This window comes from Hyperolius riggenbachi, chromosome 8 (genome assembly GCF_040937935.1).
Source record: "Hyperolius riggenbachi isolate aHypRig1 chromosome 8, aHypRig1.pri, whole genome shotgun sequence".
Lineage (NCBI taxonomy): Eukaryota > Metazoa > Chordata > Amphibia > Anura > Hyperoliidae > Hyperolius > Hyperolius riggenbachi.
In genome coordinates, this window is record NC_090653.1 from 160,406,415 (window position 1) to 160,433,762 (window position 27,348).

Sequence of the window (27,348 nt, forward strand, 5' to 3'; positions counted from 1 at the left end):
TAGCCTTCTCCAGCTCCAGTACCAGGTCCCATAAGTTCTGCCAGTCTGCACAAGAGAAGTGAGCTCTCTACGTATCTCTCTCGTCTATGGTTTCCATTAAATAAACAGTCAGTGTGTGATCCCCTTCTCAAGCCTCTTAACCCCTTGTCACCCCTTCAGGTTGGTATAGCTATAATTCGAAGCCCAGACCACGTGGTGCTCCACACCCTGAGCTATACTGGCCCACAAGATCCATGATGTCCGGGGGGCTCTGGAAGAGAGAGGTGGCAAAGCCTCCTCCTCTCCCCCAGAGCCTTTGTCTACACCATGGACAAGGTGCTTTTTCCAATCTCTGCTTCCTTACCCCCGATGAGTACGTCAGTATGAAACGTGTAGGGGACGCTACAGACAGGAGAGATCAGCACGAGACAGACCGGTTTTTATTATGTGCTTGTTTTTATTCCTGGGAATGTGAGTGCACTACTTTTTAAATTTGTATTCAAGTAATGGTTTAAAGCTAAGAAAAGCTCATTTAGTTATTAGGAAATCTGTGTAGGGTTTAATTCACCTGCCTGTGGAACTGAGCAGAGTTCCTGAGTGTAGTGTGCTGTCTTGAGGATGAGGTGGGAGGCCATCATTCATATTGAGGTGGAGGAACACTTACGATTGGAGTGATGTTTAAACATTAATGCTGCCTGTGACTTGGCAGTCACATGAGAGGGTGAGGGACTGTGATACTCATATGCGGGGTGATGGTACTGTTTACGGCACAGAGTGAAGAGCACATGGTGTATTTGGCATTTATATATGGTATCTGGCTATGTTTTTTCCTTTTTTATACATTTTTTTCTGAGGATACTATGCACAATTCAGGATCAGGTTGGGAAGATTTGCATTGAACACATGTGAGTGCAGGTTCTACAGGAAAAGACTGAACTTGTTGCACTTTTATGTTTGGTGATTTGGACTGCGATCCGTTGACCATTTTCGATAAGTGGTGTCTTTTTATAATTTATATGATTTGCTATATGGTTAGGTAAGGTTGTAGTTATCTAAGAAAACACTTTCATTTGGATCAGGCTTGCCACCCTTTAGTACAGGCAAAACATCTTTAAATGGGCCACCAGGGCTCCCCAATGGTTCCTTAAGAGACCAACTATTGGTCTGTTAAAGGACCAATAGAAAGCTCCGGAGGCACATTTAAAGGTGCTTTGCCAGGGCATATTATACTTTAGCGTAGCGAGAGACGGGCACGAGGAGCTATGTGTTCGGCAGAGATCTTCAATCAAGGTCCAGAGGATATTGGCGTGGAATCATTGATTAAAGTTCAGTATTTATTGTTAGTTAAGAATACTAAAATACTTTTCTCATTCTTACCTTGTTATTTCATTTTTAAATCTTTGTCCAAATGGGCAAGGGGTACTGTAGAAATGCTATACCCATTTCACCAGGGGGGGTGGGCATCTGGGGGTGCCACAGATGCCACCATGACCCCCCCTACCAAGGTCCCTACCTTCCCCCTAAGGTGGCAAAGAGTTATTTGTCCATGGTATCGACAAGAACTCTGAGGGGAATGCTATGCCGCCCCTCTAATCCATAGCCCCCTCCACATAATGGACCATACATGCTGGGATAGAGCAGAATGTGGAGCCCCATGCGGTCCAGGCCCCAAAATCTGGCTATGCCAGACTGTATGGGTGACAAGGGGTTAACCTTCCTGGCACACCGATCGCCGCCGCCCCGCGGCCGATCGCCGCTATCCGGTGCGGCGCGCGCCCCCCCAGACCCCGTGCGCTGCCTGGCCAATCAGTGCCAGGCAGCGCCGAGGGGTGGATCGGGACTCCCAATGACGTCACGACGTCGGTGACGTCATCCCGCCCCGTCGCCATGGCGACGGGGGAAGCCCTCCAGGAAATCCCATTCTTTGAACGGGATTTCCTGATCGGAGATCGCCGAAGGCGATCGAAGCGGGCGGGGGGATGCCGCTGAGCAGCGGCTATCATGTAGCGAGCCCTGGGCTCGCTACATGATTTAAAAAAAAACCTGCCGCGCTGCCTCCTGGCGGAATTTTTCATACCGCCAGGAGGGTTAAAGAGGGTTGGGAGGGGGGACACCACACTGTCCATTTTCTTAAGATACAGTATATATTCAGAACTCTGTATATATTAAAGAATACTGCAGCAAAATGTCATGTTAGCGAGTTTAAAAAACATTTTTCCTTTGAAGTTCTAAAAATGAATTTTTTCAAAAACGTCAAGGTCTTTTTGAAAAATTGTTGACTCGCTTCCTCTATCCTCCATAAAGTGCACCTAAACTGAGAGGGATATGGATGTTTCCTTTTAAACAATACCAGTTGCCTGGCAGTCCTGCTGATCTCTTTGGCTGTGAAAGTGGTTGAATCACACACACCTGAAACAAGCATGCAGCTAATCCAGTCTGACTTCAGTTAGAGCACCTGATCTGCATGCTTGTTCAGGGGCTGTGGCTAAAAGTATTAGAGACACAGGATCAGAAGGAGAGCCAGGCAACTGGTATTATTTTAAAAAGAAAAATCCACATCATACGCCTAGCAGATTTGGTGATAATAGCTTGTTGGTGGCTTTGCTGTTAAACTGGCCACTAATGGTCCAATTTCTAGCGAAAAATCATTCGAGCTATCAGAAATTCTGATCGGATTGTTTGTAAATAATCTCAGTTGATGGGCACAATCGATAATGAACGATTATAAAAACAATCGTCCGATTGAATTTTCGTCAAACCAAAATTTGGATTTTCTTGTTGGTCGTGATAGATAGGAAGCAATGATTGGTTAGTTGATGGTGTAGTGAACGATTTTTCGTCCGATCAGAATTTCTGATTGCTCGAACGATTTTTCGCTAGAAATTGGACCGTTAGTGGCCACCTTTAATCACTTAAGTCTGCGGTATTGACTTTAATGTAAATAGTAATGGTAGAATTCCTTCAGAATTTGGAATTGCCAGACAGAACTCTGAATTTTGTTGTTTCAGAATTCTGCAACTCTGAACATCCCTAATCAGGAGTGATCTGTGCAGTTTGGGATTAGATGTATCTTTGATTTAAATAATTCTTCCTGAGAGAGAGAGAGCGTTAGAGAGCAACTAGAGTGGACTTTGGGCTAATCTTACTAATAGTGAGAACCATGGCCTGCAGGGCTTGCAGACAATTATGGCTATGGTTAATGCTAATTAAGTAGGAAATGTATACACCACAGGAAATATCCAGCTGATTGACAGAGTAACTTCACTTATGATGTTGTCATTGTCTGGAAAAGATTAAGAAACCAACATGAATTGCCAGTAAGTGCAGCAAAAGAGTAGACGTAAACCTCACGGTCCCTTTGTAAGATTCAAATTAGCCATTTCTGACCCTATACAGAAAAGTTTACTGCTGTTGAGGCACACAGCATTAACTTTTTAAGACATATAGTTGTGTCTTCACGGCAGGAGAGGCTCAACCCAGTTGGGCAAGGGAGTTGACGATAAAGCCCTACAGAAAATGTAGACGCTACAGTATATAAATAAAAAAAATAATAAATTAAGCTGTATGTTCCGGAAGGAGTGATATGCAAAAATTATACATGGTCAGAGGGAAAGAAGTCAATTATCATAGCTAGGAAGGTTGCCCTACAAAGAGCAGCAGAGTGTGATGACCTTAAAGAGACTCCGTAACAAAAATTGCATCCTGTTTTTTATCATCCTACAAGTTCAAAAAGCTATTGTAATGTGTTCTGGCTAACTGCAGCACTTTATACTATCACTGTCTCTGTAATAAATCAATGTATCTTTCCCCTGTCAGACTTGTCGGCCTGTGTCTGGAAGGCTGCCAAGTTCTTCAGTGTTGTGGTTCTGCTATGAACTCCCCCTTCCAGGCCCCTCTATGCACACTGCCTGTGTGTTATTTAGGATTAGAGCAGCTTCTCTCTTCTCTCTTATCTTTTACAAGCTGGATAAATCGTCCTCTGAGCTGGCTGGGCTTTCACATACTGAAGAATTACAGACAAGGGCAAAGCTGTTTGCAGGAAGAAACAAGCAGCCTGAAACTTCAGTGCATGAGAACAGGGGGAAAGAAACACACAAATGATCTCTTGAGATTCAGAAGGAAGGCTGTATACAGCCTGCTTGTGTATGAATGTAATTTCTATGTGTGGACATACTGTACATCAACCTACTTCCTGTTTTGGTGGTCATTTTGTTTGTTTATAACCAAACTTTTAAAAACTGTTTTTAACCACTTTTAATGCGGCGAGGAGCGGCGAAATTGTGTCAGAGGGTAATAGGAGATGTCCCCTAACGCACTGGTATGTTTACTTTTGTGCGATTTTAACAATACAGATTCTCTTTAAAGAGGAACGCCATTGAAAATAATGTAATAAAAAAGTGCTTGATTTTTACAATAATTATGTATAAATGATTTAGTCAGTTTTTCCCCATTGTAAAATCTTTCCTCTCCTTGATTCACATTCTGACATTTATCACATGGTGACATTTTTACTGCTGGCAGGTGATGTCAGTGGAAGGAAATGCGGCTTGCTTTTTTAGCAGTTGGAAACAGCTGTTATTTCCCACAATGCCACAAGGCTCCCACAGTGTTATGTCAGAACCACGGTCCTGACCTCACACTGTGGGAGGGGTTTCACCCCAATATCAGCCATACAGACCTACTTGATGACCTGATTGTGAAAAGGGAAAGATTTCTCATGGGAAAGGAGATATCAGCTACTGGTATGAAGTTAAAATCTTGGTTACGGTTTCTCTTTAAGGAGGCATCAGGAAAGAAAGCCTATGCCTGTAAAGATAGATGATTCTATCTCTTTCAACTTATATTTTCTGTTGCTGCCTTAATGCTGCTTGCATATATTGCTTTGCAGCCTGTGAGCTTGCCACCTACTTACATTTAATGCCAATAGACATGATGTCATCAAAGCCTACCTTTTTATTTCTTCCCACAGTTTTTCTGTCTTCCTATTAACTCACAACAAGCAATGCTGTACCCTTACATCTGAAAGCTATGCCTATACCCTTCTTATCTTTAAAGGGTCACTGAGATTCCATTTCACTAGAGAATGCAAAACTAATGGCATGACACTAATGCTGGTGTCTGCTGTGTGTATAGTTCCGAATATCTACCTACTAGCAAGTATCAGTCATGCTCTACAGATTTCCTTCTTCCCATTAGTTCAGTACTTTCATTTCATGAAAACCATGCTTCAGGATATTACAGTAGACAATTCAAACTTGTTCTTTCATTAAACAACTGACGACACATGATCTTATTTCCAATCTTGATTTACGGTTTAGAATCCCTGCACTACATGGCAGCAGAAAACTGAGACTGTTGTGTAGTTTACAAAAGTCACACACATGCACGGATAATAACTGTACATATTCAAAAATCTGCAGCAATGAATAAGCAATTCTGACTTCATCTTCATATATTGGTGTGTGCAAGTCTTACTGCACGATGAGTAGAGCAGAATGCAGTACTGAACATGCAATGCGTTATGCTCTACTTTTCGTGCTGTAGACTTTACACACAGAATTATGCTTTATGCAGTTTACTGCATACACCCCTTTGACAGTACAAACTATACTAACCAACTGTGCCATAGCAGTGGGAAAAGTTGAGTCAAGCATATCCAAAATAACTTCCATCTTAAATGTCTCTTTAAATTGTCTGAATTATTTATCAGGACATGTCCTAAATACAGTGGCGTAGCTAAGGAGCCGTGGGCCCCGATGCAGGTTTTACATTGGGGCCCCCCAAGCACTCTATATATAACAATTGATACGGCACTCCTAAACCTGCCAATGGCAACCACAGTGTCCAAGCTGCAAGAAGAGAATGGGGAGCAGTTTGTTAATGATTACGACTATTCACAGCAACTACAGAAGTGATTATTATCAGCACAAGACCAATAGAGAGCGAATACTGTGGATGAGGGAGGATCCTAGGGCCCCGATGAGGTCGCAACCTCTGCACCCCCTATTGCTTTGCCCTGCCTAAATACTAGCATAGAGGAGTGAAACATAAGTAAATTTACTAATGTAGATATTCTATATGCAGACATGACATTGAATAAACATAACATTTAATATTTCTAGCAGCCAGTAACTGTACAAAGCTAGTCAGGTCCATAAATATTGGGACATCAACACAATTCTAACATTTTTGGCTCCATACACAACCTCAATTGATTTAAAATGAAACAAACACAATGTGATTTAACTGCAGACTGTCAGCTGTAATTTGAGGGTATTTACATCCTAATCAGGTGAATGGTGTAGGAATAACAGTTTGCATATGTGCCTCCCACTTGATAAGGGACCAAAAGTAATGGGACAGAATAATAATCATAAATCAAACTTTAACTTTTGAATACTTGGTTGCATATCCTTTGCAGTCAATTACAGCCTAAAGTCTGGAACGCATACACATCACCTGACACTGGATGTCATCCCTGGTGATGCTCTGCCAAGTCTCTCCTGCAACTGTCTTCAGTTCCTGCCTATTCTTGGGGCATTTTCCCTTCAGTTTTGTCTTCAGCAAGTGAAATGCATGCTCAGTCAGATTCAGGTCAGGTGATTGACTTGGCCATTGCATAATATTCCACTTCTTTCCCTTCAAAAACTCTTTGGTTGCTTTTGCAGTATGCTTTTAGTCATTGTCCATCTCCACATCCAATGCGTTCTGAAGCATTTGGCTAAATATAAGCAGACCTGCAGTCTGCAGTTAAAGCACATTGGCCTATATGCAATTCACTTTTTCTCCCAATTTTTTCCCAGGTATTAACATTTCATCTGTTCTTCAAAATAACTTTTCAGCATTTCACAATTGATAAACTACCAGAAGTAGTAAAAAAAGCTTTATCAAATTAACGTTTAGTATTTTCTTGCTTGTAGTGGGTTTAAAAGGTGTGAAAATATCACTTAGGAGAAAAAGTGAATTTCCTATGGCCCCATGTGTTCTTTTCTTCATTTCAAATCCATTGTGGTTCTGTATGGAGCCAAAAATGTTAGAATTGTGTCGATGTACCAATATTTATGGACCGGACTGTATTTAAAACTGATGGAAAAGGATTCCCGGTTTCCTTCTGAATAGAACAGAGATGAGATCTCAAAAAAGTTGACATTGATTTGCGTTTAAAAGTGCGAGTTGGAAAAAAATTATAAAAACAAACATCAACAACAAATAAAAAATACACAAGATAAAAAGCTGAACAATTGCACAGCTACTCAGGGTTACTTTCTGATTGGCCAGTATTGCACTCTCTGGCCAGTATTGCTGGACTATCAGCTCTTTTATATCCCCACTGTCCAGAATAACACACAGACTGACCACACTATGCCACTTCTCAAGTAACGCCTTCCCCTTTTGCTCACTGCTAATTAGAGTAGCACTGTGATTACAAATCCAGTTTTGGAAATGGAGAAGGGCAAGCTGGGCCATTTTCCAGGGTGCCTACCCATCGAGAGGACCCACAGGCAGTGGTTTCTAATTCATTTATTTTTCTTTTTTTTAATATTTCTTTATTCTTTCAAGGCTGTTGATCAGATTCAGACCTGCGCTGAAAAATAACAGCAGGAAAGTATAGAGTTAAACTTGCAATCTGGTTGCTCTGACCAGTTCAGACAGGTTGAGGCAGGTTGAAAAAATATATATCAGTGTCCACTTTTATACATAAGCAGATGCAAGCAACTGCATGTGTTGACTGGTGTTCATTTACTGAAAAAGGTAAACATAACTGGAATTTTAGCTCACCACATCAATTCCAGCTCACTAAACACGAACACACTGACATATAGTATTACAAGAAACAAAACCTACTTACAGTTCAATGATATTTCTAATTAACATACAGCTCATTTGTTTCTTGTTTCAAATAAATAACACATTTATCAAAACAAGGCAAACAAAACTGAGTTTCTGGCAACCATTACCAATTATTTCAGATGTGATGCTTACATTTCAGGTCAAGGAAAGTCCAACTTGTATTGCTGCTGTAAATACAGTAGATGCTGTAGTATTATACCCTATTTTCTTGTATATGCAAAGAAAAAAATGAGTGAGCCTGGACTGGGCTAGCCAGTATATAATCAGTGACCATCAATTATAAATCAGAGCCCCACATTCCAAACTGGAATATTATACAGGAATTGGCCCTTACAGAAAACATTTTTTTTCAGGCGGCAATATTAAACAAAATCCACCCAAGAAAATAATACAATTTACACATTAAAAAGGGCAATAGTGAGCCATAGATATATAGCAAAATTCACGTACAAAATACACTCTTAAAATGACAGTAAAAGAGTCTTCATCTTAGCACAGTCCATGTGTATGCAACATCCATCTCTAACACATGGACCCAACATTTATACATATATTTTATGCAATAACCAAACAGCAAAATCCCATGAAGGCAACTATGGAAAGACCCAATGCATTTCGCAAACAGAGATCACTTTATCAGGAGTCCAGTCACCGGGAAAGAAAGCATGTGCCATAAGAATCAATCACAAAAACAGCTATGTGGACTGTGAACAAATGTCTGCAGCCATTTTCACTGTTAGCCCTGTAGCACTTGCCTGCCTGAATATATTTGTCCCGGACTGCATTCCATATAAAGGTTCCCAATTACCACTTCTATGTAATGTAAATAGAGGTAAAATGTGAGGGACTATCATCCATTCAAAGTATATTTAATCTGTTTACCCTTCTACTATATACATTTGATAAGATCGTACAAACAAGATTGTATCATTAGTGAGCACCTTAAAGGTGCGTGCACACGCACTACTGCCGCCAACGACGGGTCCGTCAGACCCTCCCGCTGGGCGGACGTTCAGCCAACAGTAGCACGTGTGTACGTGCTGTTAGCGGACTGATAAGGCTGTTTCTGAATGATCCGCTCAGCGAATTGTTCAGAAACGGCCTCATCAGTCCGCCAACAGCGCGTACACACGCGCTACCGTCGGCTGAACGTCCACCCCACTTCCACAATCAGTGCTAGAGGCTCCTTCTCTGGACAGCTTTAAGAAAGGGCTAAAAACCCACCTCTTTTCCCGAGCCTTAGAGACTGCATAACGCAGGGTCAGAGCGCTTTGAGTCCCTAGGGAGAAAATCGCTATAAAAAATTATTATTACTATTATCACCTGTGACATATCACAAACGGAAGAAACCTGGAATCAATGGTAATCCAGAACTGAACTGGGTGATGCTGCTACCCCCTCCTGGCTACCTTTACTGGCGGCAATTATACTACCTACCGGGGGGGGGGGGGCATCATCACATGTTTGCCTCAGGCGGCAATAAGTCTAGAACCAACCCTGCTAGAAAGTATGTGTAACGCTTGTGGAACTTTCTCCGTGATCAGCGCACAACGCGTGCGCTGACACGGCGGAAATCCTCCACAAGCGTGTATTTGCAGGCACCCAGCAAAATATGCTACGCACCTGTAGAGGGAAATTCCTGTCGGCAGATGGCGCTGGGGAGTGCAGAGGAACCAATCCTCTGTACCTCCACAAGTGCCAGACAGGAATTGTACGAAGCGCAGAACGCAATCGCAAGAAAGGCGATTGCGAATGAGATTGAGCAAAGGGACAGGTTGTATATGTGTGCGCCAATCCAGTCGCCACCCCGCGACCGCGCACACACAACAGCAGATACGAAATAGGAACGCGATCGCGAGAGGTGCGATCGCCAGACGTGACACAAGGCAGATCAGAATAGAATACGAGGGTAGCAAAGGCACAGCAAATAATACAATAAGGAGATACGGAAAATAACAAACGCTAGCTAACCGCGAACACCGCACTCATTCGCAACAGTGCACGCGGTTATGCGCGATCTCCACGTGATAAGCACAATAGAGACAAGCACGCCTAACTAACCATTAACAGACAAACATGAAACAGAGGACTCGAGCGCTTGCTTAACGGTTACCTCACCGAGCCTCCAGCAAGCGTAGCAGACAAGACAGACACACGAAAACAGGGACAAACGAGAGATAGGATCCACAGCACTAGCGAAAAGTGGCTAGCGTGATCCAGGTACAGAGTAGCAGAACAGAAGGATCCCCAGCGCTAGCGAAAAGTAGCTAGCGCGATCCCAGAAAACAGAACAGAAGGATCCCCAGCGCTAGCGAAAAGTAGCTAGCGCGATCCCAGGAGACAGAACTGAAGAGATAGCTGGTAGCAACCGCTGCACCAGCTATACTCCAAGAACAGAGATCAGAACCATTTCCTGTCGACCACCATTGGGACAGGACAATGGCAACAGGCAAGACAAGACAGAACAGGCAATACAGATAATACAACCTGACTGGGCTAGAAGGGGAGCCTAAAGCAACCCCCAGGAATTAACTACACTAGATAGCAATGGCTGACACTCCAGCAGTGTCCATCAGGAACAGACCATGGAAAGGAAATGTCCAGCAAAGCATTCTGGGAGCAGAATGCTTTTATAGTGCCAGTCATCAAAAGAAGGCAGGTAACGGATTTGCATGACTAATGTATGTGTTACGGCCAGAACCCGAAGTTTGGCCACTTCTAGTTCTGGCCGGCCACTTCGGGTTCTGGCCGGCCAATGCGCGAAGTGGCCACTGCGCTGCGGCCAATGTTAGAAATGGATTGATTCCTCTGACATTAATGTATCTTCTGGCCGCAGCGCAGCGGCCAAACGTAGAACAACTTCGTTAATTTATTGCAATTCAGCCGGCGGCAATGTAACAATTCAAGCCGCCGGCTTTTTCTCTGCCTCTCTCTCCTCTTATGGGCAGCCGGTGGGGACATGCGTGTCCCCGAGAGTCGTTCGTGGCGCCAGGGCAGCAGAGCGGGGAGGCTGCAGACATCGCTTCTGCCAGCACCCGCTCTGCAAGAACGGCAGGATAACCCTGCCGCGACGAACGACTCCGGGGGGACACGCGTGTCCCCGCCGGCTGCCCATAAAAGAGTGAGAGAGGCCGGGGGGAGGAGAGAGAGGCGGGGGGAGAAGGAGAGAGAGGCAGAGAAAAAGCCGGCGGCTTGAATTGTTACATTGCCGCCGGCTGAATTGCAATTGCGGCCAGAAGATACATTGATGTTACAGGAATAATTCCATTTCTAACATTGGCCGCAGCGCAGCGGCCACTTCGCGCATTGGCCGGCCAGAACCCGAAGTGGCCGGCCAGAACTTCGGGTTCTGGCCGTAACATATGCAAATCCCTCAGCAACACAAGCTGCAAAACTGACAGAAGGTCTCTCTTAAAGAGACCTGCAGAATGCAGACGTGAACAGTGGTCAAAACGCTGCCTGTCTGCACAGGCAGCTGAGCAGATTCTCACAGTATGGCTGTTTCACAACTGTACAATAATTATACAAACTGGTTGACAATTTCTCATGATATCAATCTGGGTCTTGTTACCATAGAGATATCTATAGACAGGCAGATCTTTCATCAAGGTCAACAGGGAACAAGAGACCTGTCTGTCCTCCACATCATTGCTGCAATCATTGACATGCCATTTCATGGTCGACAAGTAATTCTTTCCTTTTTTATGAAGCAAACACAACAAACCTTAATCTGCAACATATTTTCACAATTCATTTTCACTGTAAAGTTCTATTGCTGGCACACTGATTTGGTAACTCTAAGCCACATCATAATTAGTGGTCATCATTGGAAATTATCACTTTATCCTGCATGACTTCTACTGGCAAAATCATGATACCCAACATTAAGATTTATGTGGTCCCTTACAACCAACCAGAGACTTAAAGTTTGTACACACTTAAGATTAAACTTGGCTGAGCCAACCGCTAAAGACTGCCTCAGGCGAGAATGTGGTGTGCCCTAACATATCAGTGAGAAATCCGGCATCCCGGATCATCTTGCCCAAGGACAGCCCAATGCCGTTGTGCTCTCCCTCACTCTGCCCTCTCTGTCGTGTTCTGTACAGAGTCCCTCCACCCACCTCATGCATCGCTAGCATGTACTGTATGTACAACCTCAGCCACTAAATTTTTCGCTGAGGAATTGTGTCCCAATTCCCGTCAGTTGACAGTTCCCTCCAGTATGTATGAGGCTTAAAAGACAAACTTTAACCAAGGATTGAACTTTATTTCAGTCAGTAGCTGAAAGGGGTTCCCACGAAAAATCTTTTAATTTTTTTTTATTTTTTTTTAGAATAGGGGGTCTGTATGGCTGGTATTGTGGTAAAATCCCTCCCATAGTGTGTTGTAATGACCATGGTCCTGACAGTTTGCTTTCTGTGAACCACTTTGCATTGTGGGAAATAACAGCTTTTTCCAACGGCCAATCAACCAGTATCTCCCTCTGTGCATAGAACTCTCAGTAACAAACATTCCATACAGATCACCTGGCAGAACTAAAGATATCGCCACAATTTTCAGAATGTAAATCAGGGAGAGAAAACATTTTTACAATGGGCAAACACTGACTAAATCATTTATAAGTGAATATTGTAAAAAAATAAGCAATTTTATTCATAATGCTATTTTCACTACAGCTTCTCTTTAACTGCTTCCGGACCGAAGCAGCACGAATCTACGTCCTGCAGGTGGTGCTATGGCTCTGACAGGATGTAGATTTTACTGCTTCAGAAACAAGCGTCCCAGCCGCTGCGCCGATTGTGTCACTTTTTCCCCGCTGTGTGAGCAGGTCAGGAACCGCTCTCATTGGCTCCTGACCGCGTGACCACAGTAAGCTAATCCCATTGTCTTACATTGATGGATAGGGTCAGGAGCCAACGAAAGCTGCTCCTGACTGGCAGACAGCGCTCTGCCGTCATAGAGAGAGGGGCCTGCAGTGATGGGAAAGCAGCGTGACCGGCGGGAGCTGCGGGCATGTGCGGCGATTCATCGATATGCAGCGGTTTTTGCTATCAGCAATCTCTGGTCCTTAAGGGCCTGTACACACTGCTGCGCTTGCGCTGTGCTTTTCAAATCGCATGCGCTTTTTAGTCGCAAGGTCTTTTAAAAAATAATGAAAATCATGAAGACCTGTACACACTGGTGCGATGCGCTTTTTCTATTCTCATGAAGGCTTGCGATTTTAAAATCGCATGCGATTTTAAAACACGCCAGTGTGTACAGGCCCTAAGGAGCCAGAGACTGTTGGTACGCAAGAGGTTAAGGTGCGTACATACACTAGGTTAAATACAAAGTTTTTAGCAGCTGCCTCTGATGATAATCTAGTGAGTGTATGGCAGCCCCAGACCCTCTCTGATGTGCCAAAGAGAGGCGGCTAGTGATGTGCCTGTACAGCCTCGGCCACAAACTGTCGCCCAAGCGATAGTGTCCCCATCCCTGCCAGGGGACAGTAATCTGAAATGTGTACCCAGATTTGAGCTGCATATGCACATGCTTGATTGAAGTTGGCCAAGGCAGCTAATGAAAGGCACCTGGGACAAGAATCTAGCATGTGTACAATGGCCCCGGATGGTCCACCTCAACATTTCAATGAGTGATCTGCCTGGTGCATTGACACGCATAAGCTGATTGTTCTCCCCTCTCACCCTGCTTGCTTCTGTAATTTTTTGTCAGCCTTACTCACCCCTGCATAGCAGTCTGTATAGCCTTGGCCCGGCACCTAAGGGATTGAGTCCTGATCCCTCCCTCCTACATGTATGCAAGGCTTTGCAAATGGAGTGCTTTATTGTATATCACTTCCTATTGTATCCTGCACAATTTGGAAGAAAGTGTTTAGGACAAAATTGATTATTTCTCATTTTTATTAGTAATGCACAGATCCTTCACTTTGGTGGTAAAAAATAGGTTATGTATGACTGGTACAGAATAACTGGTCCTGGCTGTTTAGGAACACTATATAAAGTACAGTAATCATTTTTAGAAGTCAATTTATTTCAAAAGGTAATAGGTTGGTGTGGAATAATTTCTTTAGGAGACCTCCATAAAAATAATAATATATGTATTATGAATAATTCATATCTTACCTTCAGGTCGATACTGCGCTACAATTGTTACTGTTTGTCCAGCCCGTTTCAGTGCTGCTGCAGCTTGCTCGTGGGTTGCACTACGTAGATTCGCTCCGTTAACCTTTACAAGGTAAAAAAGTCAGGTATTAAATATAAAACGTCAGTTTTAAATTTGTAAATTATACTGGTGAATAATTCTGAAGCAAGTACAGTTCTTTGAAGACTCCAAGGGATGTGCAATATTTTTCCCTCAGAGAGTCCACAGATGGAGGCGCTGACTTGGCTGGCTGGTTGAGAATGTTTCATACTTGCCAGCTTGGCTCATTTAACTTGCTGCCTTCCTGTCCCAAATACCAACCTCACCACACAATGGTCATTTTGACTTTTGGGCCATGTGAAATATGAGCATAGGGGTATAAGACTGTGCTATGGTAGAGATTAGATTGTGATCTCCTCTGAGGAACAGTCAGTGAAATGGCTGTGGATTCTATAGAGTGCTGCAGAAGATGTCAGTGCTATATAAATAAAAATATAACTGATAAGGAGGGGGAACACCGAGAGCCCAATATAGTGTCGTATGCACTGCAAATTATGGGTATAGAAGGAAGCATAATATTATACTCACAAGTCTGGGTTACCGTATCAGGCAACCACTTTGAAGGCAGGTGAAGAGTATTAGACCTGTCCCCACTCAGGATTAAGAAGTTGCTCTCTGTAGATCGGAAAAAAGGGAACCACGTCCCCTCCACCAGGGGTGAACACATTTATTGTACAGTTGTACAGAGGCGCCAAAAGTATAAAATTAGGATAAAATGTTTTAAAAGAGAACAATGGGGGGTTAGTGGTGGACTTACTTCCCCAAAATAGACACAGAAAAAATGTTGCTTAATTCAACGAAAGCGATTTATTTACATACTCCGGATAGATGCAACGCGTTCCGTGGGCACATCCCACTTCATCAGGCAATAAAATTGGAGTACAATCGACTCATACGTTCTCAGTAGAGATGGGACGAACGGTTCACCGGCGAACGGTTCCCGGCGAACTTCGGTGGTTCGCGTTCGCCTCCCGCAGGCGAACGTTTCCGGAAGTTCGGTTCGCCCCACAATGCACTATGAGGGTCAACTTTGACCCTCTACATCACAGTCAGCAGGCCCAGTGTAGCCAATTAGGCTACACTAGCCCCTGGAGCCCCACCCCCCTTATATAAGGCAGGCAGCGGCGGCCATTACGGCCACTCGTGTGCCTGCATTAGAGAGAGTAGGGCGAGCTGCTGACAGACAGCCTGTCTGTCTCTCATAGGGAAAGATTAGTTAGGCTTAGCTTTTCCTGGCTGCATACCTGTTCAGTGATCCTGCCACTGCATACCTGTTCTGTGAACCCACCCACCACTGCATACCTGTTCAGTGATCCTGCCACTGCATACCTGTTCTGTGAACCCACCCACCACTGCATACCTGTTCAGTGATCCCGCCACTGCATACCTGTTCTGTGAACCCACCCACCACTGCATACCTGTTTAGTGATCCTGCCACTGCATACCTGTTCTGTGAACCCACCCACCACTGCATACCTGTTCAGTGATCCTGCCACTGCATACCTGTTCTGTGAACCCACCACTGCATACCTGTTCTGTGAACCCACCACTGCATAACTGTTCTGTTCAGTGAACAGTTTGGTGTGTCAGTGTGAAGCAGTACCTTAATTACACTACCTGATTGATGTATACACATGCAAGATGTTTTAAAGCACTTTAGGCCTGCAATTTAGCATTCAATATGATTTCTGCCCTTAAAACGCTGCTTTGCGTCAAATCCAGATTTTTCCTGGGGACTTTTGGCGTGTATCCCACTCCGCCATGCCCCCCTCCAGGTGTTAGACCCCTTGAAACATCTTTTCCATCACTTTTGTGGCCAGCATAATTTTTTTTTTTTCAAAGTTCGCATCCCCATTGAAGTCTATTGCGGTTCGCGAACTTTAACGCGAACCGAACCTTCCGCGGAAGTTCGCGAACCCGGTTCGCGAACCTAAAATCGGAGGTTCGGCCCAACCATGGTTCTCAGTACAAGCTTAGCGCCTCTGTCAGAGGCGTACAAAAAATATAACTGCCACTATCATTCCAGTCTCAGCAAAATGAGGGCTACACTATTATTATCATTATTGTTTTATATGTACTGTATATAGTACTGACATGCTCCACAGAACGTTATAGAGTCCATAATCATGTCACTAACTGTCCCTCAGAGTAGCTCACAATCTAATTCCTACCATAGCCATAGTGTAAGGTGTCTACCATAGGCTAAAGATACACATGGTACAGTATGGTTACATTTTTATCAAACATACAGAATGGTAGAATCATGTGGAAAGCATTGAACTGTAGTGAAGCCAACTTTTAGGGATGTATTAGAGAGCCAATGATGATTTTAGTAATGCATGGCTAAATTTGACCAGTAAAAGCGTATGATTCTGTCTTGTTGATCAGCTTTATGTAGTCATGTTCACGCTGCTGCTACACTGGAAAGCGTAGTGTTGAACTCCGCAAGTCAGCTCTGCCGCAGTTCACAGTACTGTAATTGTAATGCTGGGCCTACACAGCTCGATTTTGCCGCTCGATTCTCCCGCTCGATCGTTTTGCCGCTCGATTCCGGAGTCAATTCTCTTATCGTCCGCTCGTTTTTCTTATCTTTTTCCATTCACTTCAATACGGAATCGAGCGGCAAAACAATCGGACATGTCGGAAATTATCTATCTAGCCATTTTAATGGCTCAAAATCGAGCCGTGTATTCCCAGCAATATACACACAATGAGATTTTCTGGCAGATTTCTTGCCAGACCGATTATTTCCAGCATGTCCGATCTGATTTCCGATCGATTTTCCATAGAAATGAACGGAACATCGATCGGAAATCAGATCTGACATGCTGGAAATAATCGATTTGGCAAGAAATCTGCCAGAAAATCTCATTGTGTGTATTAGGCATAATAGAGGAAGCTCAATTTACAGGAGGAGTGAGTAGAAGAATAATCTTATCAGTGATCTTCTATTTTACACTGTCCATTTTGCAAGCAAAGGTGGAGGGACTCTGTCCATGCTGTGTAGCTCAGCTGCAAAGGTTGGGAAGTATAGAGCTGCATATACGGTACTTGTTCTCAGAGTCGGTTCTAGTAACAATGGGGCCCCTGGGCAAAATTAACCTGGGTGCCCCTAAATAGATACCCCCAACCAAAAAGTGGCAGTAGAGACCCTTTGTTGCAGCCAGATTTCCCCATAGGGCACCTGAGCCAGGGGATGACACCCCCTGGCTCTGCTGAAGACTGTGTAGGGGCCCTCGGGAGCAACAGTTAAGTTGGGGAGAGACACTTTGGGGGCCCCTACAGGCTCTGGGGCCCTAGGGCAATTGCCCCCTTTGCCTCTATGGTAGCGCCGGCCCTGCTTGTTCTGCTGTGTTGCTAGGATAACTTTTATAAGCATTTGTGGCAGGGTGGGCATTTCTGATATGTTGTATTTTATCCATATGTTAAAGGTCACCTGAAGTGAGAAGTATATGGAGGCTGCCCTATTCATTTCCTTTTAAACAATACCAGTTGCCAGGCTGTCCTGCTGATCTTTCATGGATCAGTATTATCTGTACCATAAACCTGAAACAAGCATGTGGCTAATCTAATCTAACCAGGCTTCAATCAGAAACGTCTGACTGAATTTGAATTTGCGTTGTTTAAAAGACTTTAAATATGGCAGCCTCCTGTCATTTCAGGTGTCCTTTAAATATCCTCTTCAGTGTTCAGCTGCAATGGATAGGTTGTGACAAAACTAAACAGCCACAAACATAAAACCTCAATCATGCCAGCTGACTGGAACAGAATTAGGGATATCCCCAGCATTGTTTCACACAGTAATTATGCTGACACAGGAAGTGCATACTTGCTCCCCAGCCCTACCTCCCCCCCCCCCCCCCCCCACTCCTCCTCAACATAGATTATAGATATAAATTAAATGGGAAAGAAAGACTGTTTAGACTCAGTGTGCTATGTATAAACAAAACCTGGTTTTCCAGACTAGCAGTTTGATATCTTTGGGAAAGGGCAGCAAATCTCATTGCAGAGTACCTGAATCCTTTTTTTCTTTTTTTACCTCAGTTATTAATGTTTAAGGAAAAAAAAATACATGTCTTACTCCTATATATAAATATGACAGAATCTGTTAAATATCACATTGCTGGAGCCCAAGGAGGACCAGCTAGCCAAGATTGTGCACTTATTTACTTTAAAGCTTAGTTGGGCATTCCTAGTGGTTATGTTATTAGAACAATGTTAAAAAAAGCACTAAAATAGCTGACACCGTCTAGTATGTACACTTAAAGGACAACTGAAGCGAGAGGGATACGGACGCTGCCATATTTCTTTCTCTTTAATCACCTTGGCGGTAATGACGAGCTCAGCTCGTCCATTACCGCCGCTGTGTATTGCTCAGCCCCTGGAGGGTCTTTCTGACCCAAATTTTTGGAGGGGTTGTAGCTAGCACCTGGCTAGCTACATCATTCTCCCTCCCCCCCCCCCCCCGATCGCCGCCGGCCCGCTTTGATCCCCCGGATCGCCACACTTTTTGCTTACCCCCCCCCCCCCCCTTAGGAGCCTTCGCCGGCGCAGCCTCTCCATAGCCTCCAGGGGTCTCTATGGCGGCGATCGGAACTGTGCATGATGTCGATGACGTCAGATGTCATGTCCAATCATCGCCATAGCAACGCCTGAACCTATGGCGGAAATCTCGGCCAGGTAAATATCGCCGGCGGCGAGCAGAGGGGGGGACACAGTGCTGGGGGACTTAAGGGGAGAGTGTAGCTAGCCTAGTGCTAGCTACACTAAAAATTAGCCTTTTTTAAAAAAAAAGCCACCCATGGCCACACAAAATAGAACGCCAGGGTGGTTAAACAATACCAGTTGTCTGGCAGCACTGCTGATCTGTTTGGCTGCTGTAGTGTCTGAATAACACCAGAAACAAGCATGCAGCTAACCTTGTCAGATCTAACAATAATGTCAGAGACCCCTGATCTGCTTATGCTTGTTCAGTGTCTATGGCTAAAAGTGCAGAGGATCAGTAGGAACGCCAGGCAACTGGCATTGTTTAAAAGGAAATAAATATGGCAGACTCCATATCCCTCTCACTTCAGTTGCCCTTAAACTGCTATCTACATGGCAGAAAAACTGCTACTTCTAACTAACAATTAAATGTTTAACATACAAAGTACACAGAATGAATAAGCATTTTATAATTTTATAATCCTTAAAAATTTTACTTACAGACAAAATGCGATCCCCACGACGTAATTCTCCACTGAGGTCTGCTGGTCCTCCAGCTAAGATAAAAGATACAAAGATTCCTTCTCCATCTTCTCCTCCAACAATGTTAAAACCCAGTCCAGTAGAACCTTTATGTAGGATGATCTTTCGTGGTTCCCTAGGGACACGACGAAAAGACATGTCTAGCACTTCGAGCCAGATGGATGGGAAAAACAGGTGTAAGATGACAAATTACAAGATGAACAATTAGAAATAACAGGGAGAACGTGAAATGGGGAAAAGGCAGGAGAAATCTCTCTTTACGTGCTGAGGAATAGAATTCTATAGCAAATTATTAAATGACATCAGCAGAAGGATGTAGTCTGTTTTGCATCAACGGCTGGAATTAGATGGTTGATAGTTACAGCACAGCCGGTTTGACTGGTACTATCAAAGGAAATCACTGTCTAATGAAACCCTATGACTAGTTTCAGGGCAGGAACCACTGTGGATTGCAACATCACTCTTGTTATAAGCATCCATCTGCTACCCAACGGCTTACAGCCTGATGATCTCTGTGAGTACAGAAGATCACGTTTTGTTCTCTGTAGTCTTGTGCTTTATTCTAAAGTTTACAGAATTCAAAAATGTTATATCATCTTTCATTATTCCACTTTTTTCTTCCTACCTTTCTCTGTTTGTCCTGAGTGCCATATGCCATTTTGGATGCACAAAGCTCGGGTTTCTCCGGCGATATGACATAGATGAAGAGACATTAACTGAAAACATGAAGTTGGTTTTTCAAATACAGTAAACTACCACCTTTTATAATAGCTGTCCCTCAGCTCAGCGCCCCTTCTTACAAATCTCCTTGACGTTTTTCCCCGTTAGTCACTCATAGTCCTCTTTTAGCTGTACAGTGTGATCTTCACTTATCAAAAACTCTGTTCCCTCTAGATTTCACTAATCAGTCGTGCCCATAAGCCCCTCTCTGTCTGTGTGCTCCCTTCTTAGCTCTATGTCTTGTCTGCCTTTGATTTATGTTTGAAAACTTACTTGCGCTCTCTTTCTCACTGACACATTCTTTCTCAGGAAACAAGGAGGGTGCTGTTAACACCTTTTCCTACTGTTTCAATTTATTTAACCTTTTCTTGGGAGTTTTCAGTGTAACCATAAGCTATACAGCCAAGTTTTGTTTTCATGCTTATCATTGCCTCATCAGTAAGACAGCCATAATTTGAATCTGCTTATTGTATTTTGTGTTTGTCACCAGCAAGTGACATGTTAAGAGCAGCATGCGTTAGTTACAAGCTTCTTTTGGATAGTTCACATTCCCATCATTCCAAGAGAGGTGATTGTCATCAGGTTACTGGCTGGCATTGATCATGACACCAACTCACATGACTACCTGCATGTTCCAAACAAACTGCTGTTTTATGATGGGCTGGAATGACAGATGACTAATTTGTCTGTGTCACTTAAAGCTCCATGAGCACCTCCCTAGCTAATTAAGCTCCACTGTATAATCCTCTCCTGAAAGTGTTCTTTTTCTCTTCCTAAATATTCTCTTCTATTGTTTCATTTTATCTTTAATCCAGACTGCTTTTTCACGTTCCCTGTTTCTTGCCCCCATTCCATATTGTTCTTATTCTATGTGTCTTCCTCCTCTCAGATCTCCCCACATTCTGTGACTCTCCTCCCCTCCTCTGTCTTTTACATGATGAGTCAGACTGCGGATATTTTCATTCATCTGTGCCTAGTTACTTATCTGAAATATTTGCACTCTTTCATTTAATAATAGGCTTACATAGCTGTTGATTACAAGCTATATATCTGCTGGCCTCTGTTTTAAAAACAGGAAAGATGATGTGCGACGCACATAAGCTGACGATATACAGTAGGTGGAGGTAACCATCATGTTGCCACATCTTACTTAATACAAAAGCGTATTCAACAAATGTCCTCACTTGCGAGGGACAGTCCCAGTTTTAGATTGTTGTAAATGTTTATTCCCAGAAATGTCTGATTTTAATCAGAAACCAACTTCCAATTCTTACCCAATCAAGCTATATATACCATATAAAGATATATACCATGTATATACACAGTATAATAATATATATATATATATATATATATATATATATATATATATATATATGTATATATATATATATATATATATATTCTAGCAGACCCAAGCCTGTTTAAAAACGGGCTCTAGGTCAGTGTTTTCTTGCTGCCGCCTGTTACTGCGCATGCATGTGCACCCGCTGCACGCACGCCGGGCTCCCTGGCCCCGTCCTACTGTCTCTGTGAGGCTGGGTCCGTGCTGCGAACATGCGCAGTAGCAAAAAGCACGGACCCAGCTACACAGGGACAGCGTGCCACAGGGGTTTTATAAAGAATATTTCTTTGGGCTCAATTTAATATTTCCAACTTAATACTCAATATGATCACTAGTTTTAGTTCTGGATGATACAGTTAATATTGGCAGTACCCAGGAACTACTCATACCATCCCCAGTACCTGTGTTTAGATTTATGAGTTTGAGGGTGGCAAACAATTCTAGAACTGCAACTGCATGTATGCAGCCATTCCCATTGAACATATATTAAAAAAACATAAAAACTTCCCCATCAGTTTGCATGCTCAAGAGAAAGCATTCTACTTGAGCATGCAAACTGATGTGGAAGTTTATGTTAGTGGAGACAGTAAAAAGACCAGACATCTCATATGCATAGGCCTCTTATCAGAGGAGACTCCCTGGATTTAGAAAACCATGCTTACCTAAGCAGGAATTAACAAACGTGACACAGGTGAAACATAGGAGTCGCCTACCCGGTGGCCATGCTAACATCCCCACATATAGCCACTCCACTGGCAATTAGTACCAAGAGAAAGACATAGGGTAAGCTACAGGGAGATGGCAAATGTACTAAAGTGATCTTGTGGAACCCACTGTGAGGAAGTGTATGCAATCCTTTGCCACTGGCAGGCAGTGTAATGACTGTGTGAGGATAGGAGCTGGGTTGCCCAGGAGTCCAGTTTTATGTTTTACCTGTATCAAGTTCGGGAATCCCTGCTCAAGTAAGTGCGGTTTTATGGCTTAAGGAATACATATAGACCCCACTCACAAAGAGGGGGGATAACATTCCTCAGCATTAAATTGAAAAAAAAAATGGGGATTTCGGCATCTGCAGTTCATAATATCTTAAAGAACAAGCGACACCCATGCTAACCTAAAAATAAAAAACACATATGTAAGTAGATAAATACTAGTTCTACTTACATAAAAGATGTATTGTGCTATCCACGTATTGATTCCTGTGAATTTTATAAAGGAAAAGGAGAAAATCCTATTCTAGGCAGTGGCCATCTTGCCAAGCTAATGCTGTCATCATATCCTCCCTCACTCTTGTTTCCCCCCCCCCCCTCCCTTCTCTTGCTCATTGTGTATTCATTAGCTGCCCTCCTCAGACACTTCCACTGAGGTGTATACTAACAACTGCACTGTCTTTTTTTATTTACACATCCAATCGCTGAGTCACCTCAGCCTTGCTTGTAAACACAAGTGATCAGAGGGTGTTTCTGATAAGCAGCCAGGCAGGGAAATAAATGGAAGGGGAGGAATATATTATAGATAAAAAGAACTCCCAGCATTCAACTCTTTGGCACGGTTTGGCACTAGGGCCAGTGCTTATAAAGTATGTGGTAACTCCAAACCATAACAGCAGAAAAAGTTTTGCAAGTGTTGAATGCATGATTAGCATCTTTATCACTTAATACACTCAGACCAGTTGCTGTTGAAATTTGATTTTTATGGTGACAATACCCCTTTAACTAAATTAAGATGAACTACAGATGCCTGTGGTCTTTGGCCCTCACATGTCTCTTCATCAACAGTGTTATGGAAATCACTACATGGGATCAAAAACGCTTCTAAAAGCCATTGTCTATGTGAACACAGCTGATCACTTAAATACAAATATAAACTGCAACTTTGCCATGCAAAGAAGAAACCCTTAATAAACATGATCCAGAAACACCAATAGCCTTCTCTGGGGTTGATCTCATTTAAGATGGAAACGGTCCTGTGGTCAATTAGATTATTTTTGGAAATCACAGATGCAGTGTCCTCCAGGCTAAATAGGAGTAGGACTATATGTCTTGTTGTCAAGATTGTTGTCAGTGCACTATTCAAAAGTCAACATTTGTGATGGCATGGGGGTGCACAAGGCATGGTTAGCTTGCACATCTTGGAAGGCACAATAAATGCTGAGTGATATACTGTATACGGTTTTGGAGCAACTTATGATGTATTTTTCATGAAAGGCCTTGCTTATTTCACTAAAGATAGTAGCAGACTGCAAGCTCCATGTATTTCAACAGCATGATTGTATTGTAAGATGTTGTGGGTGCTAAACTGGCCTGCCTACAATCCAGGCCTATCAGCCATTGAACCATTTAGCACAATATAAAAGAAAAACACTACAAAGGAGGCCCTGTTCTGTAGAGCAGTTGACATTCCATATCATACAATAATAGGACAGCATTTCACTTTCAAATGTCCAGTTCTCAAACCTTTTACACATTGGTGGTAAAAAAAAAATCATTTTCTCCCAGGTTATTGCTGTTATCAAATTCAAAATGACCATATACACAACACTGGCCCCTTCATTAGGTACACTTTGCTAGTACCAAGTTGGACCCCTTTTGTCATGAGAACTACCTTATTTCTTTGTGGCATAAATGGTGTTGCAAACATTCATCAGGCAATTTGGTCCATATTGACATGATAGCATCACAGAGTTGCTGCAGATTTGTCAGCTGCACTTTCATGATAAAATCATTGTTGTTCTAGAAACCAATTTGAGATGTTGTGAGCTTCATGACATTGGGCTCTATTTACATAGGGCAGTTCATAAAAATCATTTTGTTCGGTTAAATAGCTAATTCGGTGTTTTACACTTTTTTTTCCAATTTCACTAAAGTTTTTCCAAATGAGGCAGAAGTTTGTTAGTTTACCGAACAAACATGCCTCAGTCCACTAATCCCTGCTTGGTAAGTGACACTAACCAGCGTTGAGCAGGTCAGCGGTCAGGCAGGGAGCTGCATGTATGACTGAGGTTTTCTCTGCAGTGTATCCTGTCATCCCTTTAGATGTGCTGCAGCCACCAGAGGGAGCTCTTCTGCATGCCAGAATTCAGATTTTCACATCTAAAGGGATGCAGAAAAACACTCAAAATTGTCACCTTCCTCTGCTCTGATACAGTGAAAGACCCGCCCGATACCCCATCGCATCAAATCAGATTGAGAAGCAGGGCTGTGTGGCTCTCCCTATTGGCTGCCTGGCTCTCCCCAAAGGCTATCTGTCAAATCTACCGCACAGAGACAGTATGTAGAGAGTGAGTTATCGGCTGCTATGAGCTGGAGAAAAATACAGAGCACTTTTGCCTGGTAAACCAAATGCGGAAATCTTTGTGAATTGCAATTTCTTGACGATTCTCGAGGCAATTACCGCAGAATTTGGTCATTTACCTCACTAGTGATATTAATTTTCTGTCTGTAATCAGTTTAGTGAATTGTAATTTAGGAAAGTGATCAGTAAAATCAGCTGTTTTCAGCATTACTAAATGCGGTAATGCTTTGTGAATAGAGCCCATAATGCTTTATCCTGCCAGCATGTACATAAGTAAGTTCACGCCTGGGGGTAATGGAGAAGAGGCGTCAGCTGGGATGGTGATGCAAGGACTCTGAATAAAGGACAAGGTTCACGCCAGCCAGACAGGTGGGAGAACCAGATGGACAAGCACCCATATGGGGACAGACCTGTGCTAGAGTGGAAAGACTCAGTAGCCCCAAAGAGTCAGGCAAAGTCCACAGCAAGAAGAATCCACAGAACCACGTCGGTAATATGTAGCTCTTTTATTGCATTCAAATAACAAAGAGATGGCCATAACAGCAACAGAGGCGGTTTCGGACAAGGTCCTTCCTCAAGCTGTATCACGCTCTCTCTGAAGTGTATCAAACACACTACCCCTTATATATCCACTAGAAATACAAATGAACTAATCAGGATGCAGGAGGGATGTAGAGGACCTGATGGGTAACTGGAAACACCATACACACTCCCATGACATCAGCGAGGCTGACCAATCTCAATGAAGTCAAGAAAATTCAAAATAACCCATTCCAACCTAGCTCCAACTGCCCAAAAGAGTGGACCTGATGGAAGGCAGGGGTTCACAAAGGTACCACCTAAATACTGCATTCTGGGGGTGAAGGTTCTCAGTCTGTCCAGTCTCCTTATTTCAGCATCACTCTAAAAGGGCTCTCTGCTGGGGAACCTGCAGCCACGAGAGAGTGACTAAAAATGGCATGTAGCTTAAATTTTATATCTAAGGGCACCTTTAGGTAATCACGCAATACTTTTTTTAAAATGCTGACAAATATCCTCAAATGACTTTACATACGAAGAGCCACAGCTCAGGATGAACAAGTCCATTTTCTTGTTAGTAGTTCCACATGTTTATACTATGATACTTGAGCAAATGCTACACTTTTACTAACCCTTATATCTAAAAAGTACTGCAAACTTTAATCTATACACTCTTTAGATTTTTCAGTTTTTCAGGTTACCAACATTGTTTAAATGCTGGAATCTAGTAAATCTTGTACTTGTTGCAGTAGCAGTGTATGTTATAGAATAGTTCCCCTGTACTGCAAGTACACTATACACACAAGTGGCTGTCCTTACAATCACTAGCATCAGATGTAACTGTGCTATATATGCTAATTGCTATCCTGTTGTTGCTGAGGAAATATGGTATTAAGTTTCCTATGGTCACCTACTCTATAACTAGGACTTTGAAAAGCAGGTTTAACCAGACCTGGTCATATTATCTTCATAGCATATAAAAATCTAACAAAGCCTTACTTCATGTTAAATGAACCATTCTAATTGTATACTACAGCTGTAGCTGGAATGCATCCATGATAGCCTTCTGTTTGTATTCTAAGATGGTTAAATTATGTATCAGGATGACCTTATTGCAAAGTTACCATGTATAGCAAGTTTAGACCTGACATTCTGGATTATTTATTCATTTTAGGATTCTGTGAATTCCCTTCTGTTAAGGAGTAAATATGGAGATTGCTGTTGTTTTCCCCTTTTAAAAGGCTGTTGCTTGGCTTCACTAGTTTTTGAATCACCACCTCCAACAAGGATGCATAAGGCTGGGTTAAAGGAATACTGTAGGGGGGTCAGGGGAAAATGAGTTGAACTTACCCGAGGCTTCTAATGGTCCCCAGCAGACATCACCGATGCTCCGGCCCCGCCTCCGGTTCACTTCTGGAATTTCAGACTTTAAAGTCTGAAAGCTACTGTGCCTGCGTTGCCGTGTCCTCGCTCCCGCTGATGTCACCAGGAGCGTACTGCGCAGGCACAGACCATACTGGGCTTGTGCTATACACTCCTGGTGATGTCAGTGAGAGCGAGAACACGGCAACGCAGGCGCAGTGGTTTTCAGACTTTACAGTCTGAAATTCCAGAAGTGAACCGGAGGCGGGGCCGGAGCATCGGTGAGTGGCTTCAGGGGCACAGGATGTCTGCGGGGGACCATTAGAAGCCCAAGTAAGTTCAACTCATTTCCCCCCGACCCCCCTACAGTATTCCTTTAACACTTAATCCGTTGCTGTCAGCTCTAAGGGCTCGTCCACACTATGAGCGATTGCTGATTTTTTTAAGCGCTGGCGATTTTGCAAAACGATCTTAAAGCGCCTGTGTAATGATTTCCTATGACAGTGTTCACATGTAAGCGTTTTGATTTTCTTGAAATCGCAAACGCGCTACATGTTCCATTTTCTGAGCGCTTTGGCTCAACGGAAGGTATAGGGAAATTGCAAAGCGCTTGAAATAGCACTTTGTATAGCCATTTCCCAAGAGCTTTTATGAATACATACATTGTATTTATTCATTTCCAGTTTAGAGTTCACTTCCTGACTGACGTCAGGTAATGAAAAAAACATCGCTGAGCAAAAGCGCTATTGTAAGCGAAAAGCGCTTTAAATAAAGCTCAATAAATCGCTCAGCGCTTGCAACAGCGCTGGCGATTTATAATGTGAACAAAG

General features: G+C 43.1%; 1 protein-coding gene and 1 long non-coding RNA gene across 17 annotated transcripts in view; one reads left to right on the forward strand and one right to left on the reverse strand.

The window, feature by feature from the left end:
* DLG3 (discs large MAGUK scaffold protein 3) overlaps positions 1 to 27,348 on the reverse strand; it is a 413,798-nt gene that overhangs the window by 102,385 nt on the left and 284,065 nt on the right. For all 4 annotated transcript variants that reach the window (XM_068247624.1, XM_068247623.1, XM_068247625.1 and 1 more), the window contains 2 exons: positions 19,237 to 19,393; positions 13,953 to 14,055 (listed from right to left, as the gene is read on the reverse strand). In XM_068247624.1, the coding sequence (XP_068103725.1) occupies positions 13,953 to 14,055; positions 19,237 to 19,393 (260 nt within the window). The remainder of the gene's footprint in view (positions 1 to 13,952; positions 14,056 to 19,236; positions 19,394 to 27,348) is intronic.
* Positions 1 to 27,348, forward strand: part of LOC137527162 (uncharacterized) — a 77,081-nt gene that overhangs the window by 34,729 nt on the left and 15,004 nt on the right. For 12 of the 13 annotated variants that reach the window (XR_011023154.1, XR_011023147.1, XR_011023148.1 and 9 more), the window contains one exon: positions 13,959 to 14,064. This is a non-coding gene — a long non-coding RNA (uncharacterized lncRNA). Of the gene's footprint in view, positions 1 to 13,958; positions 14,078 to 27,348 lie in introns of all 13 variants that reach the window. The other variant, XR_011023153.1, reaches the window with a different exon arrangement.